The following is a 20,116-nucleotide window of genomic DNA, read 5'->3' as shown; positions in this document are numbered from 1 at the left end:
TATATATATATATATATACACACAGTACAGGCCAAAAGTTTGGACACACCTTCTCATTCAACATGTTTCTTTATTTTCATGACTATTTACATTGTAGATTCTCACTGAAGGCATCAAAACTATGAATGAACACATATGGAATTATGTACTTAACAAAAAAGTGTGAAATAACTGAAAACATCAAAGTAGCCACCCTTTGCTTTTTTATTAATAAGGGAAATAATTCCACTAATGAACCCTGACAAAGCACACCTGTGAAGGTAAAACCATTTCAGGTGACTACCTCATGAAGCTCATTGAGAGAACACCAAGGGTTTGCAGAGCTATCAACAAAAGCAAAGGGTGGCTACTTTGAAGAATCTAAAATATAAGACATGTTTTCAGTTATTTCACACTTTTTTGTTAAGTACATAATGCCCTTGATGCCTTCAGTGAGAATCTACAATGTAAATAGTCATGAAAATAAAGAAACACATTGAATGAGAAGGTGTGTCTTTTTGGCCTGTACTGTGTGTCAGAGGTATCACACCTCTGGAGCAACTAGGGGTTAAGTGCCTTGCTCAGGGACATATTGGTTGATGTATCGCAGTGGGAATCTAACCCAGATCTCCCACACCAAAGGCACGTGTCATATCTACTGCTCCATCACCACTCCAGTTTTTTAGGCCAAGGACCCCTTAACTGAGAGAGAAACGGAGCAGGGACCCCCTACTACATATATTGTACCAAATTTGGAATAAAAGTTGCATATTAAACTGGCCCTACAACAAAAACATGTTGGTGGCCTAAAGCCTAGTGCATAGAATACCAAGCTATTAAATAATTGTTGGCATGATATTATAAATCATGTTTTAATGTTAAAAATACATATGGCACAGTGAATCCTTATACTTGGGCCATTAAGCCATCAGTGTGGGTTTTTTTTCACAAAAAGGCTGATTTATATTTGATAATAATGTTCGATTCATGTTTTTTTTTTAAATAACTAAAAGTTGGTGGCCCCCCTGCAGTAACTCTAAGGACCCCCTTATATAGTACAGTATACCCGCTAAAATAAATGAGACTACACCACTGATAACATCCATTATTCCGTCTCGGCAGAACTCCTGACAATCTTTAGAAGTACGTGTTTCCGATCGGAAATGAAGTCCGATTCATCAGCTGCAGATTATTTGTCACATCAATGGTCAACCGTGAAAAAATCAGCTGCAAACATTGGTAAAAAGGCTAAAGTTCAGGTGGAGCTGCAGAGAGCGCCGAGCGCCAAAAATCAACTTGCCATTTTGCTTTCTGCACCTATGGCAACACAGCTTTCTCTTTTATATGTTGTATAGAGGAAGGCTAATGGTACTTGTCCACAGGCTTCTCCTTTATTGTCTCTGTCAGCAGCTGAAATAATAATCATTAACACTTCAGTGTATCTCATTCAACGTTAAAATGTTTCCTGTTTATGAAGTTGGGTCTCCGTTTCATATAAAGTGGTTTTAAACCTCGAGCGAGACGAAGGTACTTGTTGTTTTGTGCAGAGGTGGAAAGTAACTGATTACAGTTACTCCCGTTACTGTAACTGGGGACTTTGTCCCAGAGACAGGGCCTTGAGTCTCCCTGCTCTCATTTCATATCAGTTCATGTGCAGTATCTGTTGTGGCCTAAACAAGACATGTGATGACGTCATCTTGGGCTTTGGGAAACACTGATTCACATTTTAGAGACAGAACTACTCATCCATTCATCCATTCATCCAGGACATAAGTCGGTAGTTTCAGCCCTTCACCGGTGCAAAAACCAGTTCAAACGGCTGGTTTCTGTCCGGTGGAAACACACGCGAAGAGTCTGTTGGAGTTGTTTTTGGCCTCGGTAGTAAAGTGAGAGTCGTGTGTACAAAGTGGCCTCATTTGGAAACAAAGCAGATCAGGAAGTGGTTTGTAGGTTACTGGTTAGATTTCTGCTTCATGGTCGCTGTTTGACACGGAGGAAGACTCAGGCAGGCTGCAGCTTTCACAACATCTGGTCTCACTAACTACATTTTTGATTGAGTTAGCAATAATGACACATTTTAGAGACATTAAATAAAAACATGCAAAGGAAGGCCAGAAAAGAGGGCTCGGCAAGTTGGGTTCCCTACAATTCTTTAACCCTTGTGTTGTCCTCCCATCGCCCATTTTTTTTTTCTGGGTCAAAATTTCAAATAAAAACTTTTTTTGGTGAAGTTTTTGTCACTTTTTTCAAAGAAAATCACTTTTTTATGATGTTTTTGTCACATTGTTTTCAACTTTTTTGTCCTTTTTTCAATTCTTCTTTGTCACAAATTTTCAATGTTTTTGTCAATTTTTCTGCACTTTTTTTGACATTTTTTGTTGTTTTTTCCAACATTTTTTGTCACTTTTTTTCCAGCATTCTTTGATCGTATTTTTGTCAAACGCTATAAAATTGAATAAAACTAGTGAACTGATCATTGAATAAAACTAGTGAACTGATCATTTATTTTACCTGTGAAGAGTAATGTTTGTAGGGAACCATCCACGTTATGTTTTTTGGACAGTTTGGTTGAAAGAAACTCAAATTTCTGATATAGAAACTTTTTGAAAATGGGTCAAATTAGACCCGAGGACACCAGGAGGGTTAACAACTCATAACATGAAGAAAGAAATAAGAAACAGAGTCTGTGAAGAAAGGAACGGGCGCCTGTGTAGCTCACCTGGTAGAGCGGGTGCCCATATATAGAGGTTTACTATATTTAGCAGCCGTGGGTTCGACTTCGACCTGCGGCCCTTTGCTGCAAGTCATTCCCCCCCTCTCTGTCTCCTTTCATGTCTTCAGCTGTCCCAAAGAAATAAAAATGCCCAAAAAATTATCTTAAAAAAAAAGAAAGGAACATCTATTAAAAGATGGATTTCTGGATTTTATTAATCAAAGATTAAAGATTGATTTTCCCTATCCTCTACAGAGCAGCAGCTGCTGTGGTCGCAGGAGACAGCGACACGGTAAAAATAGAGATTTTTTCTGTCCAGGAGAACAAGCTCTCTGAAAAAAGTGAGCGTCATGTGACGACGACCAAAACGACAAGTTAAGATAAGAGAAAAGATTGGGGTTAGGATTACAACACTCCCTGGACACAAACATGCAACGTTTCCTGGGTTAAAGTCTTACGCTCTGGGCTGCTTTCTGGAACCAAAACGCTGCCAGCTTTTTTTCTTTTACTACAAAGCGCCCTGCTCAACATTTTCTTGTCAAAAAAGACAGCAAGTGTGATCATGGCCTAAGGCTACATGTCCATTGCTACCTTTTGGTTTTTAAGACCCAATCAGGAGGAGAAACGTTGGCGTCAGGGTCTGCGTTGCCAAAGGTCTCCGTTTGCGGCCGTTGAGACTACAACACAACCCCACAGATTCAGAACCAAAACGGGTCAGAAGGGTTTCCAAATGTCTCCGGTTTAGGGGCTCGGAAACACCAGAGCAGGGGGAATGAGAGGGAGAAATGCCAGAGCAGGGGGAATGAGAGGGGGAAACACCAGAGCAGGGGGAATGAGAGGAGGGAAACACCAGAGCAGGGGGAATGAGAGGGAGAAATGCCAGAGCAGGGGGAATGAGAGGGGGAAACACCAGAGCAGGGGGAATGAGAGGGGGGAAACACCAGAGCAGGGGGAATGAGAGGATGAACGTAGCAAAAGATATTCCTTTTTAAACCAAAACGTATCGATGTAGATGTAGCCTAGAGTGGAGGGTTAATAGTTGATCTTGTCAGCTGTGTGCTGAGTAGAGATGTTTTCTGATTTTACATCCTGTGAGCAGAGAAGTAAAAAAAAAAACCACAGCACCTTCCTCTGAACAACGGCCACTCCTTCTTCTCTCTCTCTCTCTCTCTCTCTCTCTCTCTCTCTCTCTCTCTCTCTCTCTCTCTCTCTCTCTCTGCCGGCTGACGAGAAAACCCTCAGCTGCAGAGATGCACCTTCCACTCTGCAGCTGTGCAGCTGTGCAGCGGTGAGGCCGTACGCTGACGACATGCTGCTGTCCGCCTGCTGGGGGGCTGCGCTGCTGCTGCTGCTGCTGGCGGCTGGAACTCAGGCTCAGAGCGGAGACGGAGACACCGACACAGGTGAGAACATCTGGGTTTGGTTCAACATCAGTTCAATGTCCACTTATATTTTAACAGTATTCAGATCCTTAACTTCAGTAAAAGTACTAATACCACACTGAAAAAATACTCGGTTACAATAAAAGTCCTGCAGTGAAAATGTTACTTCAGTAATAGTATCATCAGGAAAATGTAGTTAAAGTATTAAAACATTTTAGAAAGTGTAAAGGATCCAAACAGTTGCGTCTCTCCTTTCTGTCTTTCATTCTGTCTCTCCTTACTTTCTGTCTTTCTTTCCTTCTTTCTGTCTTTCTTTCTGTCTCCTTTCTTTTTGTCTCTCCTAACTAAATGTCTTTCCTTCTTTCTGTGTCTCCTCCCATTGTACTGTGTGTAAAGGATCCAACCAGCTGTGTGTTTAATGGTCTCATCATATCAGCTGTAGACTTGTAGCCGTTATATAGTCGGCTAGTTTACTTTAGAATCAAACATCAGATTTTATAAACTACATGTGTTCTGTGTGCAGGAATCTGAATGTGTAAAGTAACTAGTAACTAAAGCTGGAACAGATGAATGTAGTGGAGTAACTAAAGTAACTAGTAACTAAAGCTGTAACAGATGAATATTGTGGAGTACTGGAGTAAATGTACTTAGTTACATTCTACGACTACATTTTAGGGGAAGACCCTGCAGGTTAAGAGATATCAGCAGAAACTTCCCCAGCTGATCAGGAGACATGCTACATGCAAACACGTCACTTTTAATTAGAAGTTTTTGGTCCATTGTGCTTCCATACCATATCTTCTTTCAGACTAGTGTGAAAACTAACATCCAAAATACACATTTACCTGTTTTATTCACCAAAAGGCAGCGTTAGATAATGCCTCATTTGCATATTTAAACTCTGGCACTAGAAGAAAAGGTTAAAAGGTCATTCTCTGGAAAATATGTGAGCTTAAGTTCATGACGAGCTGTCAGATTGTTGTGGATATATTTGCGGTCTGAAGTGAATCTTCAGAAGCTGAAGTAAAACTAAACTGATAGCAGTGGTTTTAGTAAAGTTAGACTCTGTGGAAGCTCTGGCTATAAACGGTCTTTAAAGGGGAACTCCTGCTGACTGTGTTTACCAGTGCTGTGTGACGTCAGCGTAGGTTCGAAGACTTCAAGTTTGGCCGTCCTATCAAACACAACGGTGGTGAAGCGCCTGGTGCAGGTGTGTTTAGGGTGTGTCCAAATAGTTTAAGGATGGAAAAAAGTGTCCGTGCGCCGGGCTCATGGTTCTAAAGGGTTGTTCTTAGTGTCTTCATTAATCAGAGGTGTGTTTTGGGCGTAACATGCAATCAGCCAATCAGAGATCATCTCCCATTCCCTTTAAAAGCCAGGCGCGTTTGGACCTTGGAGCATTGCTGTTATGATGGAGGATTGGCTGCTTAATATATTTATTAGTAATCTTCTGCATGTGTGTGCGTCCCTGTGTGTGTAACAAGCATAGTGTGCGTGCACTGTGCACGAGCCTAGGAGCATTTTACTAATGCTCTGTTAAAATAACAATGAAATGCTGCGTTATTGACTTTAGACCAGGTTTTTGTTGGTCAATGGTGTGACCACTTCCCACTGCCTCAAGATAGCAATACTCCCAGAATGCACCTGAACACACCTCCCTGTAAGACCAGCACGCCCAGAATGCACCTGAACACACCTCCCTGTAAGACCAGCACACCCAGAATGCACCTGAACACACCTCCCTGTAAGACCAGCATGCCCAGAATGTACCTGAACACACCTCCCTGTAAGACCAGCATGCCCAGAATGCACCTGAACACACCTCCCTGTAAGACCAGCACGCCCAGAATACACCTGAACACACCTCCCTGTAAGACCAGCACGCCCAGAATACACCTGAACACACCTCCATGTAAGACCAGCACGCCCAGAATACACCTGAACACACCTCCCTGTAAGACCAGCATGCCCAGAATGCACCTGAACACACCTCCCTGTAAGACCAGCACGCCCAGAATACACCTGAACACACCTCCCTGTAAGACCAGCATGCCCAGAATGCACCTGAACACACCTCCCTGTAAGACCAGCATGCCCAGAATGCACCTGAACACACCTCTCTGTAAGAGGGGTTTGACATCTCCATTTTAGAGCAAAATTTAAATTTTAAGCATATCAAACATTTTCTGCATTCTTGTGAATTTTTCTGCAAAAATGTGTACCTTTTCTGCATCAAGTTATGGTGATTAGGTTATTAAATTATTAATGTAAAGGAAATTCAAATTTTTTGGGGGGGTTGCACCTGCCAGTTTTGATTCCCCACTGTAAATTCCGCCTATACATACATCTAGGACAGCACTCCAGTTTGATAGTTTATTGCCAGACAACGGATGTTTCGGACAGCGCCCTTCCTCAGCGTGTGCACAGCCAATTACAACCAATACTCCACACACAGGTGGGTTTAATTATACATTCAGAACTGCACAGGTGGAGTAAATCATTCAGACCTATAAGGTGGCAATATTGTCCTTTTACTGCATGAAGCTCGAAAAAGTAAACCGAGAACGCAACTCAAATATATTTTGCTTAAAAGTTATAAGTGAGTTGATTAAATGGTATTTTGCTATCGCCAATCGTTCCGGACCTTTGACCTGGAATAAAAATGAGATGCGGACCTGATTGATAATAAAAGTGTTTCCTGTAACTGACAGCAAACTACTGCCCCTAGTGGCGGGAGGTTGGAACCAAAAACACAAAACTCATAAACCAAAAGGACTCTTACTATGACTTTCTCTGCTGTGTGAACTACAGAAGTTTCAGGACAATTAAAACACAGACAGACTCAGGAGAAGTTGTTATCCAAAAGACAGGACTGCTCTAAACGCTGCTTAAGTTATAAAAATGAATCATGCAATGAATGTCTTATATGTGTTTGCTTTTGTGTCTTCAGTTTCTTTTCAAAAACCTGTTTCTTTGTTCTGTTTAAAAGTGGCTTTTAGAAGTTTGTTTATATTTATTCATTTACCTGTTTGACACTTTTGCAGATGACTGCATCCAATTCCGTTGCCCATGTACAATGATAATGAAGATGATTTCTTTCTGGCTGTGTGACAGTGTTGTAGGAGTGTTTATTAATGAGAGTGTTTCCTGTCAGAGCCCAGAATCCTCTGCAGCTCTGACATCCTGAGAACAGGCAGCAGTCTGAGCTGCCAACTGCTCGGAGGCAGGAGCAACAACGAGGACGACGAAGACGCCGAGGCCGACCGCATCATGAACATGACAGTGTGGTAAAACCTTTTTGTCAGTATAGAAGTTTAGGGACAGACGTTTTAAGGGCATATGTTTTGTTTCAACATTGGGGGGAACATATTATAAGAAAAAGGTTCAGAGTCAAACACTTTATATCCTGCAGTCTAAGAAATAAATCCGTAAAATAACAGAAAACGGTTCTGGCAGCTCATTACCAATATTTTCTTGCATAATTAAAAAACAGAAATTATGTGTGTAGCTCAGGGATGCACCGAATCCAGGATCCGGCTGAATACTGGGCTTTCTGACGCGGTTTGGTTTCTACTGAACCTTAGAATTTGTTCCCAGTGATCCGACCCCTACGCTTGCACTCGGCGCGCTACGCTGGTCGCCGTAGTGACGGCACCGTTGGTTACGGGAAGGTGTTTCCGTAGGTGGAGCGTTCAATGCAGCAGGCTGTGAGAAAGTGGACATGGATCTGGTGAGCATAACAAGTTGTTGTTTGGCAGAACTTTCAGTCAAAAGAAGGCCATTCAAGTCCAGCTACATGTTCAATCTGGTCAATGCTGATTGGTCTGGTGGTGGCGAGGACCCTAAACTATACACAACATGGCCGCTGTTACAACATCTGGTCTGAAACATGTGAAAGAATACGAGTTGTTCACGAAGGAATCTCCAGACAGCAGCCAGAATGCAGCAACTTCAGCTACGGCAAAGGAAGGCCAGTCCCTGTTTACTTCATTCATGTGTTTACTGGGTTCATGGACTGAGGATGGGAGGAGGAGTCAGCACCATCTCAACCAGGGGGTTCAGGATTCAGACCAACCCCAAAAATCTGGATTGGGTGCATCCCTAGTGTAGCTACAGTTAAACTGCAGAACATTTACTGTTAGGAAAATACAAAGCTGCTCAGTTAACTTCTGAAAATGTTGAAAAAACGTAACAAATGTCAAACAAAGCAACAAAAACAACGTGGACTTAATTTCCCAAAACCAACCAAATTTTTTGAGGTTGGAAACATAATATTTTTTGAGGCGGACAAATCTACGCCTTCTAAATACTACATATCCCCCCCATGCCCCCCGAAATCTGCGCTTATGGCAATGGTTCAGTGAGTGACGGACTCTTGTGTTCACAGCTTCTCAGACTACTATGAGAACAGGATCAAGTGTTTGAGTGATGGCGGAGCTGTGGTGAGCTTCAGAGGTCGGACTCCGCTTGTTCCCGTGAACGTGAACGTCCACCTGCAGAGAGGAGGAACCGTTAACGTCACCGTCAACCTGATGAAGATCGGTATGTGGTCCTGCAGCTTTGGCTTCACTCAGGTTACACTGGTTAACAAACAAAGAGGTTTACTCACTCGGCAGTCAAAGTCATTTTACTTTACTTTTGGTTTATTTTGAACAAAAAAGATAATTTAGAACATGTACATTTCAGCACAGTCAAGAAAACCATGTAATGGCAACATTTTATTTGAACATGATTGTTTGATATTCTACAAGATTTTCTTGATATTCTTCAATATTTGTGTAGACTCAGAGACTCCAAGTGAAACAGCTGAAATCATGAACCTTGAGTCTAGTTGAAGTTAGTTTTGTTTAGAGGACCTCCGTCCTTCATTCTGTTTTACTTTTAGCAGATAAAGGTGAAAAAGGCCATAACACTGTGAACTGTGTCTCTTAAGATGGATCCATTCTGTTCCTGGCAGCTGAGATAAACAGGTGTTAGACTAAACTAAGGAAAAGGAGCAGAAGGGAAGGTTGTAAAATGATTTGACTGTTTATGGTGTTTTTTCAACTGTCGGCCTGCTAAAGATATCTTGAGAGGAGTGGTTTAACGGAGTTTCTCCTATAAAGATGTGTTGACATTTAGCTGAGTCAGAAGACTCTTTCAGATGTGCCGTGGTACTTGTGAAACTGTTTTCTCTGCATTTGCAAATGTAAATAATTACTCAAACACAAACTTTGGTTTAATTCTCAAATAAGCCTTTATTCGTTTCATCTTGTGTTTTTGATACGCACTCCTGCTGCTAACGAGTAAACTTCCACCACAAATCCGAACAAAATCTTCAGCAATCGTATATTTTCCAAATGAGAGGAAGCAAATATTACTTAAGAGGAACTTACATATTGGATTGGTCAGATAACTGTTGATTTTCAACCCGTTCTTTCGCCCAACTCTTAAAATATGGACACATGGTCAGTGGCTCTCAGCCTCAGATACGATGCAAAACCCCCCCTTCAGCATCTGTCTGGAGCGCAGCGGTCCGAGCAGCAGCTCAGCAGCGCTGTAAGATGACCTAGTGTTAAGAGAGACAGTGAAGAGTAGTATGAAAGACTGAAAATCTGCATAATGAGGTTGGTTGGGGGGTCAAACAACACAGGACTTTCCCCCAGGAGTTTGTGTCCCATTCTTGCCCAGCGTGTTCCTAAAATGTTGATTTTATAACCCCACCCACCATCTTTTCCTAAGCCCAACTGTCTCGGTCTTGTGTCGCATATCAGTTTAACCCTCCTGGTGTCCTCGGGTCAAATCTGACCCATATTCAAAAGAAATATTCAGAAATTTGGGTTTCTTTCAACAACATTGTCAAAAAAGAAGGTGGATGGTTCCCTACAACACTCTTAACAAGTAAAATAAAAGATCAGCTCAGTACTTTCATTGAATTTGGGTGTTTTATTCAATTTTATAGTATTTGGAGAAAAAAAATGATAAAAGAACGTTGAAAAGAGTTATAAAAATGTCGGAAATAGCTTCAAAAATGTGGGGAAAAACAACAAAAAAGCACATGGGAAATGTGACAAAAACATTGGTAAGAAGTGACAAAAAAAAACGTATAAAAAACTTTGGGGAAAAGCGATAGGTAAATGAGTCAGAAAAATGAAAAGTTGCACAGTCGACGGTAAGACAACACAAAGCGTTAACATACGTCCCGACCCAGAGCGTCAAAAGTGGCGCCAAGAGTCCCGACCAAGCGTGTTTAGACCTGACGCTAAAGGAGACTTTTAGCGTCAATAACAAACGCCAAAGACACCTGACCAAGGGTCCGTATTTTACGCGATGGGAGTGAGAAGATGTTGTGAGTTTCTACTTGGTAGATCGTTTGTGCAGTTCTGAAGTCAACAAGATCTTGAAGTTTGAGTGCTTTTAGTATGATGTGGATTAGTTGGTGTTCTATAATTCTCATGGAGGATAAATATTGGTTCAGTGTTTGTTTTGTATGTGTTTCCCCACACTTCCAAACAGTATGTAATGTATGGCAGTATGAAGGAATCATCTAGAGATGAGAAACACCCAAAATAATTGAAGTTTAAAATAAATAGAAGCAGCAGAAGTGCAGCATGAAAACTATTACATATAATAATATAAATATAAATATAAATAATTACATATAACATAATCCTAACTGCAGTCTAGAGCTCCAACGATTAGACTTATCGATTACACGTCATAAATCTGAGAAAGACCTTTCTGAGGAACTTTTTCAAGAATGCATTTTAGAATTTAAATAAATTGTTAAAAACACACACTTTTACCCAAAATGTCTTCAGGATTATTTTCAGTACAACACTTATTTTCTGCTGCCACAGAAAAAAAGTTTAACATTTTTTATTTTGAAGATTTTGTCCACTTTTTCAAGGTTTTTGTTTCTTTTTCCATGCTTTTTGTTCATTGCCACCGGATTCACCACTAGCACCAACTTATTAATTTTACACTTATTCATGACCAATAAACCTCATTTATATGAAATTATACCTATTTTTTGTTTAAATAATAGTGGGAATTATGAATTATTGTGAATTAGGAACATGCAGTATGTTGAGAGAATCACAGACTGGTACATGTCAAAGTTTACTCAGGATACTGTTTTGAAACAATTTCCTTTTTTTCTCCAAATGCTATAAAATTGAATTTGAACATCCACAATATAATGAAAGTAGGGAACTGATCATTAATTATACTCAAAGAGCGTTTCTGTAGAAACCATCTGTGTGATTTTTGTGCAATTTGCTTGAAAGAAACCCAAATTTCTGATAAGGAAACTTTGAAAACGGGGCAAATTTGACCCGAAATTGACAAAAACGTGGAAAAAAGTGACAAACTTGTCGGGAAAAGCAGCAGAAGTGTCGCCCAAGTGTCGAAAAGATTACCAAAATGTAAAAAAAAATTTGAATTTGAAATTCTGACGCAGAAAAACAAAAGTTGTTGTTGTCATGGTCGACGGGAAGACAACACAAGGGTTCAAATGTAACTCTTGTAATTTATTTTGTTGTGTTTTTGGTGTGCTTGCTGTCTATGTAGCCTACTGCTGGCTGTAAACCAAATTGCCCTTTCGGTGATAATAAGGATACGTTGAAACTTTGTTGTGTCCCTGCAGTTAAACCGAGAAGTCCTCAGGTGAAGAACGTCACTTTCGACACAGAGGCGAACCAGGCCGTGATCCATATTCAGACTCCGTACTTCAGCGATTACCTGAAACTAGACAACCAACTCTTCCAGCTGCACATCTGCAACGCAAGCAGCACAATCGTAACTCACTCTATTTTCTGTTGCTTCTGTTATTATTTCCACTTTTAAATTCCTGTGAACATCCATCTCAGATATTTAATTTGAAATAATCTACACTGAAAAAACGAAAATTGTTGGAACTTCAAAAAATTACTTTAATTTGTAACACACAAATAAATTAAGTCTTTCCAAATCAAATTAACCAGTTGATTAAGACAAATGTTTAAAGTTGGATGTATTTAATAATCTGAGTGCTTTCAAAACAAAGGATTTCATCAATGCAACTTAAATTTTAGACAAGTTAACTTAAAGTTTTGTCTCTGTTTTCCTGTTTTAAAATAAATAAAATATGAAAAAAATACCCTTAAAAGGTGAATTTGTGAAAATGTCCTTTAGGGCTGTTGGAAAGTCGAATATAATTCGTATAGTAAAAAAACATTACTTTAAAATCCACATCCAAAGTGCTTATTTTATCATTAGTAAGCTTGTTCTGGTTTTGTAACTGCGGCGCAAATTATAGGAGCTTAGCTGGGAGCTTCATGGAGACAGCTGAAGCTAATGTTAGCAGCCCTACAGCTGACAGAGTTAGCTTCTACTTCATATATTACCTTCTAACAGCTGGATTCTCAGTAACGATCCAATCTGCAAGAAACAGGTTGCTTATAAATCATTAAAATAGTAGTGGCAGCACCGTTTGGCTTGGTTATTAATGCCGTTAGCATCGTGGCTAACACTATTGTTTATGACAAATGGTTTCGGCTGTGCTTTCTAACATAATGCTAACCGTGCACCATTAGCCTTTACAACCGAGCCGCCTAAATACACTTGTTAGATAATGTTTCATTACTCAGCTCTCTGTTGATTTGTGTCGCTGTGTGCTCGTGGTGGAAGATAATGTAAACAGAGAGCGGCGTGCCGGAAATGCGCCGTGACGTAGGTCTCCTTCAAGGCCAGGCTGATGTTGGAAGTCCCTCTAGTGGACAGAATGTGTAACAACAACCACATGCTTATAGTGGCATTGACAATGCATAAGCCTGAATAGTATATTACATATTTATAACAGGCTGCATTTGAGCATTCAATATTTGAATATTATTTGAATATTTAAAAAAATAACAAATTCAATTTGAATGGTATTATAGAGGAAGACAGCTCTAATGTCCTTAGACCTCAGAGGGTTTTAATAAAAGATGTTCAGTGCTGATTGAATTGTTGAAAGTGTATTTTCTGTTTGAGTTCAGATTCAGAACATCTCTTCAGACACTCTACCGATCGACATGGACTTTCTCCAAAAACAAGCTGAGTATCACGTCAAAGTGCGAGCGCTGCCGGTGAGCATTCTGCAGGGAACCTGGAGCGACTGGAGTCAAACGTTCGCATTCTTCACTCCCCCGGGTGAGATGCGTCACGGTTTTCCTCGTCATTATAATATTTACGTGCAGCACCCGAGCCTTTTTAGGGCATCGCCCGAGCTAAATGAATGTCACTAAAATACTTTTCTCAGATCTAATGATGTAGTCATACTTCTTTAGCTTTAAGTTTTGTCTTTAAGCTTCATAAGCATTATTTATGTATTATCTGCATTAGCTTTTCCAAAGTTTTAGACACAGATATGGTGAAAATAACGGTCCAAAACGATGTGAAAAAGAGATGCTAAACTACCACAAAGGGACGCCAATAGACCACAGAGACCCAAAACAACCCCAAAGAAAACACAAAGGACCAAAAAGAGACACAACATGACTACAAAGAGATACAAAAACCCACAAAGAGACACAAAATGTATGGGAAAATTTAATTTTTTTAAATTGAAAAATTTCACGCCTAAACCCCCCGACAAATAAGCGCAAAAGTAGGTAATTTAAAAGTTACTTAGTTAAGGAACATCTTACCTTTATAAATGAAATTGCAAAAATAAAACAAGACAAAAAAGGACAAAATAAAACACGTGGACAGAAGAAATTGAAAACATGTAAGGATGTATAATTTGTCATTTTTCATTTGAGTTCAACTTCAGCAGAATTGAACGTGTTTTGCTTTTAATTTGGTGTCTGACTTTTTTGTCTCCATTCTTGTGATTTTAGCGCCCATCAGTCGCTGCAGTAGTTAGGGACTTACCATCTCCAACAGAAAACACTGTTCACCAACTGCTCCAAACAGCTCTATTGTAGTCCAGCCTTTACTTCAGAGACAGACGTGGTCACTTTGGAACACACGTTATAATGCTCACCTAGCTGCTAGCATGGCACGCCCTCATACTCTGCTTCTGACTGGCTAGTAGTCCTTACCTAGGTACTGTCAGGGCACGCCCTCATACTCTGCTTCTGACTGGCTAGTAGTCCTTACCTAGGTACTGTCAGGGCACGCCCTCATACTCTGCTTCTGACTGGCTAGTAGTCCTTACCTAGGTACTGTCAGGGCACGCCCTCATACTCTGCTTCTGACTGGCTAGTAGTCCTTACCTAGGTACTGTCAGGGCACGCCCTCATACTCTGCTTCTGACTGGCTAGTAGTCCTTACCTAGGTCCTGAGCATGTGTGACTCCCAACAAAGATGAGACAGAAGTGTTATGTTTCACTCTGTAGCTAAAACAGAGAGCTCAACACACAGGGTGAAAAGAGGAGCTGCAGCAATGTGCAGTACAACAAATATAATGTTTTTTAAAAATTAAACCATGAAAACCTATTCTGGTACAACCTCTGAATACAATTATGAAGCTGAAAATGAGCAGAATATGAGCATGTTAAGAGATCGGTGACTATTTAACTCTTTCCTGTGGTTTCTTTTACAGGAGAAAACATCCCACAACGGCCAGATGAAAAACTGATAGTGTGTCTCATCGTTCTGGTGATTGTGCCTTCAAGCGTCATTTTCTTCCTGAAAAACAAGTATGACACCTCGGCTTTCTTCAGTGCAATTAGACTAGAACTGAAACGATTAGTCGATCGACAGAAAATTATCGGCAAATATTTTGATAATCGATTAATAATTTTTTTTTGTCAGAACATGCTGTTTTCAGCCTTTCAAATCTGCTCTTTTCTGTTTCATATCACATTAAATGTATTATCTAGGGATGCACCAAAATGAAAATTCTTGGCCGAAACCGAAAACCGAAAAAGAGGAAACCAAGACCGAAAACTGAAACACCGAAAGAAATTAGGCCAATTATTAGTACCATTGCATTTATGGCTATGACTGTGTACTAACTTTACTAAAATCAAGGCATTGCAATTGTATAAATTACTATTAAAGTTTAATTAAAAAAATATCTAGCAGAAATATGGCTACAATCTGATAGTCACATACAGTATATAGTAGCCTAAGAACAGAATAGCTTACCTATTGTTGTTATTATTATTATTATTATTTGAGGCACTTTCTTGCAGGATTTCACTGAACATATATATTTCCGCATCCAAGTAATGGTCTATATAACGCGGATCAAGTACAGTGAAGTGCAGATGAAGTGCAGAGGATCCGAATAGATCTCACTGAAACGTGTGCTGACAGACTCTAAAGGCCGGGACACACCAGGCCGATTATCGGCCGTGGGACAGTCTGGCGAGGTCAGTGACTCAAATCTGTTCGGTGTGTCCCGTGTCGTCGTCCGTTTGGGGGGCTGTCGGCGTTCATTTTGGCCGACCTGACATGTTCAGTCGGCGGCAGGGAAGTCGGGACTCACCCGGAAATGGCGAGCGGAATGAGGTGACTAGAGCCTCTCAAAATCTGATGAAAATCTTTTAAACTGACCTTTGTTGATCTGAAATGAAGACAGATTCAGCAACTGTACGGCCTATTTCTCGCTTAAAATGTTTTCAGGAACATGTTTCAGTGAACTATTTTAGTACAATATGAGATCAGATTTTGAACGGCCGCCGTGACAGTCTGGCTCTGAATTTCCGAAGAAAACAAACCCATGTGACGCGTTCGTCCAATCAGCTGCCGGTTTTCATTTCTTGGGCAACATTACAGATTAGCGCCGCCTGCTGTTATAGAGATGTATTACGTCTCGTCTCCTCTCGTCTTTTTGGTCTGTTCTGTGGCAGTTTTTTGGACCTCGGGGACGCAACTGATCATATCGACGGGGTTTTCTGTCAACGGTCGGCCGTCGGCTAGATGTGTCTACGTACTCCGTGGTCCGTCTCAGCCTCTTTGCTTAGGAGACGCTTTGCAGGTGGAACGGATCGGGCACTGACACACGTGCAAGTCGCGGTTTCTGTTTGCGTCATCACAACATTTTGGGCCGTATTGTTTCGGTGATAAAAGTATTTCGGCCGAAAACCGAAAATGCCCTTTTGGGCCATTTTTGGCCGAAAATTTTCGGTGGCCGAATATTCTGTGCATCCCTAGTATTATCCTTAAGTTTTGAACTTAAAACAAAGACATTTAACGATGTTGGCTTTGACTTTGAGGAAGCGAGGTGAATATTTTTCACTATTTGACATTTTATGACCAACCAATTGATCAAGAAAATAATCAGCAGATTAATCAACTATGAAAATAATCATTAATTCCAGCCATAATTCAGATGTGTCATATATATTAATATTTATTTTCTCTTTCCTTCACAGAATATTCACCTGTGTGTGGCCGAGCATCCCTCACCCCAAACACACTCTGGTGCACATCTGCAAGCCCAATAAAGTGAGTCACGTTACTTTGAAGCTGTCAGAAAAACACAACCAGTCCTCCAATCCAAAAGATCAGGAGACCGGGGTTCATGTCCCATTAACGTACATTCTTATCCCTCTGTTTTTAATCGTTCCATTATCAGTGCCAACCCGTTCTCACTCACAATTTGTAAAATAAGGATGTGTGGACAGTGGCTGTCAGAGCAGAAGCCACACAGGGTTTAGAGAGTAGTATGTAAGGGGGAAATTCCGCGTAGAGGGGTTGGTTGGGGGGGTGGATGGGTCAAACACAGGACTTTCACCCAGGAGATTCTGGTTTGTGTACCGCATGTGTCTTTAACCGTCCCGTTATTGCCGCTTGTCACGGAAGAGTAAGCCCACCCACGAGCTTTTCCTTTAACTAACTGCGTCAGGAGGGACGGCAATAGTCCCGACCAAGCATGTTTAGTTAAAGCGTGTTATATGATGCTAAAGGAGACTTTTAGCGTCAATAACAACGACAAAGGCACCTTTTTTTTAATTTTATTATTTATTTATTTTTTGTTGTGTGTGATTAATTGCGTTAACTGTAAAATATGATTTTTATTTTCAAATGTTGTGTAATGTGAAGTAAAGTCTTTGTGCGTATGGTGTGTAATATGATGTTGTAAATTGTATTGTCACATGATAGATTAGAAGCTAATGGGGATCCAAATAAAGCAAACAAACAAACCAAGGGTCCGTATTTTACAAGATGGGAGTGAGAATCTGTTGCCAATGTGACGTAGGTCGGTGAGAACCGATAGGACGTAGCTTTGTGTGAACCGATGGGACTTTTTTCTGTACGAACCAATGGGACGCAGCTTTGTACGAACCGATAGGACGTAGCTCTGTACGAACCAATGGGACGCAGCTTTGTACGAACCGATGGGACGTAGCTCTGTACGAACCAATGGGACGCAGCTCTGTACATACAGTACCGATGGGAATTAGCTGTGTACGAACCGACAGGACGTTGAAGGTAATAAAGTCCTGGGAGCGTAGGCTGTGACTGCAGTGCTTGCTTGACATGTAAATGGATAAATATGTGGGCAGCAATACAAGGATAGATTTGTAGATGAAGTTATACCAGTGCAACAGTATGGGTGTATGGTATGGGTAATGATGACCATTAGAGCAGAGTACAGAGTGCAATGATGGAAGGGGTTTACAACCAGTAATGAACCTATGTGCTCCGATGGGACGTCTTTTAACTAATTCTGGTATTTTTAACCCATGTATATACATGTTTTATTAGTCTGCACTGCCCCCTTCTTAAATATACTGAATTGAATTGATTTGAATAACCACATTTGATGTTTTCTGTGTTTGCAGGGCCTCCTGTTGAACTTTAAACCGGAGGTGTTCAGTGCCCTTAAATTAGAGAAAACAGCGGACCAGCCGTGTGAAACCGAGTCTTCGCTCGCTGCCAGCGGTGCCCAGTCGAGCGCTCCCAGCTCCACCCAGAGCTCCGACTGCTCCCGGAGCGCTTCCAGCGTCGACACAGAGGAGCTGGAGCTGTCCGCCCTGCTGAGCCGGGGCTCCGTCCACGGAGAGGACAGCCTTCACGGAGAAGACAGCCTCCACGGAGAGGACAGCCTCCACGGAGAAGACAGCCTCCACGGAGAGGACAGCCTTCAGGGAGAGGACAGCCTCCAGAGCAACGGTCCTTCCCCCGGGGAGAGAGCTCTCACTCCTCCGTCTGACGGAGGACACGAGTACGTCACCATGTCCAGTTTCTATCAGATCAAGTAGTTCAGGAGGAGAAAGAGGAACAGGATCTTTATCAAACTGCTCAGAATGTTTCCAATCAGGAGAGGACACAAAATGATTGAATGGCTAAAAAAGGTCTTGCAACAAAATTGAAAATGGGACAAAAATATCAAAAAAATGGACACAACCACCATCACCATGTTCAGTTTCTATCAGATCAAGTAGGTCAGGAAGAGGAACATTGATGGACAAACAAATAGAACGAGGATCTTTATCAATCAGAAGTGGACACAAAATGATAAAAAGGTGAAGCCACGCCCTTCCTGTGTCCACAATGGGACTTTATTTCAGTAAAAATTCATCCGGTAGACAATGTTTAACCTACGACAAACTTATCTTTTAAACTGACAAACATCAAAAGTGCATTTCTTGGCACCATTCAGACAGGATTTAAATATTATATGTCTCTCTCTGTTCACTAACGGACACATTCTTTATGAAATAAAGTCCCATGGTGGACATAGGAAGGGGCCGGACTTTTCTTGTCTATTTAATGGATAAGAAAAAAAATGGACCTAGCATCTGTGACATCACCCATTGGTTTGTGGACTGCCTTTTTGAAGCCTAAATTTTGGCCGTCGCCACCTTGTTTTGTTGCAACAGGATGTGATGATTTTTGCCGAGAGAGATGGTGGAGCTGGGGAGCATGACCCGGCCCAGCCAGTGTTGTTTAATTGCGGTGCCAAAGCTCTGAAAAATCGGCCACTTTATTGTAGCGTGAAAGTTTCCCAGTGTGTCAAAGTAGGATAAAAAAAGGATTTTTACTTTTAACGTTCACTTGATGCCGAATGTAGCAGTTTGCAAAACGTGTGCGACTAACCAAGACGTTTCAAATGTAGCTTTTTGAGTTTTTGTTGCTTTTGATGCCATATGATTATATAAGTACATATTCATCATATTCTTATTCTTATTCTTATACATGGTATACTGACATACGTCCTCTTACAGTCGCCTGGCGTTGGAGGAACTTTAGAAGATCATACCCGTGTTTCTGCATGTTTTACTACAAATCACAGAAAGATGTTTCCAGAGCATACTACCTTCAAGGCTAAAATCAATCAGTTAAAGGGTCAGGTAATCTTTTAGCTGGAGAGAATGGCCATAGATAGCAAAAGAAATGGACACAGCGATGCCGTAGACTTCGATGGAGACCAGTGAAGTCTATTAGAAGCGCTCCAGTGCTGGCTGAGCGTTACTGCACAGCCTCAAACTGAGCTTGACGACGTAGCTGTGACGTGAGCAACCTGTCTGAAAGTGTGAAGTCTTCTGGTAGCTGTGCCGAGAGAAATCTCAATCATTCCCAATCTTACAGAGACGGAGCGTGTGAGTAGGAGCTGTCCATGAGCGTAGAAGCAGGAGCAAAACGTTGCTGAAATATTTAGTTCCGATGCTTTCATGGACTCTCTCTGGGCTTCTACCTTGACTGTATGATGCCTCCACGTCCCCCCAATTGCCTGTGAGCTTCTCCTGTACTATACGGTAATTCCTCTACTGTGCGACAGAAAGTCGCGTGGTTATGACACAATCGTTAGCCTATTTTTACAAAAACAGCTGCTAAAGGGCCATAACGTGAGGTACAAGGTAATGGAGCCTTTTATACATTGTCGTGTTTCTTTAGAAATAAACAACGGAGAAATAGAGTCTTTAAACGCTTCAGATGTAAAGTTATTCTCTGTCAAAGTGACGTCAGAATGAATGGGAGTCAATGGGATGCTAACGGAAGGTGATGGCTTGGTAGCATCAGAATCTCCCCATAGGAGGTATGCTTTCCAGATGCTCGCTTACCCCCTTGAGAAAGACCTATCTAGCTGTTGTGTTGGTAGCATGAAAGGTAGTTTAACAACATACATCATGCTTTGGAT

General features: G+C 41.2%; 1 protein-coding gene across 1 annotated transcript; it reads left to right on the top strand.

Annotated features, from left to right (window-relative positions):
- Window positions 1-3,902: 3,902 nt before the first annotated feature.
- il7r (interleukin 7 receptor) lies at window positions 3,903-19,823 on the top strand. Its single transcript, XM_039779484.1, has 8 exons — window positions 3,903-4,095; window positions 7,229-7,361; window positions 8,462-8,616; window positions 11,702-11,853; window positions 13,074-13,227; window positions 14,624-14,720; window positions 16,404-16,476; window positions 17,817-19,823. The coding sequence occupies exons 1-8, from the start codon at window positions 4,002-4,004 to the stop codon at window positions 18,234-18,236; spliced, it is 1,278 nt and encodes a 425-aa protein (XP_039635418.1). The 5' UTR covers window positions 3,903-4,001; the 3' UTR covers window positions 18,237-19,823.
- The last annotated feature ends 293 nt before the right edge of the window (window positions 19,824-20,116 follow it).

Source organism: Perca fluviatilis, chromosome 17 (genome assembly GCF_010015445.1).
Source record: "Perca fluviatilis chromosome 17, GENO_Pfluv_1.0, whole genome shotgun sequence".
NCBI lineage: Eukaryota > Metazoa > Chordata > Actinopteri > Perciformes > Percidae > Perca > Perca fluviatilis.
The sequence above is the reverse complement of the archived record's forward strand: the minus strand, read 5'-3'. Positions and strand labels throughout refer to the sequence as shown.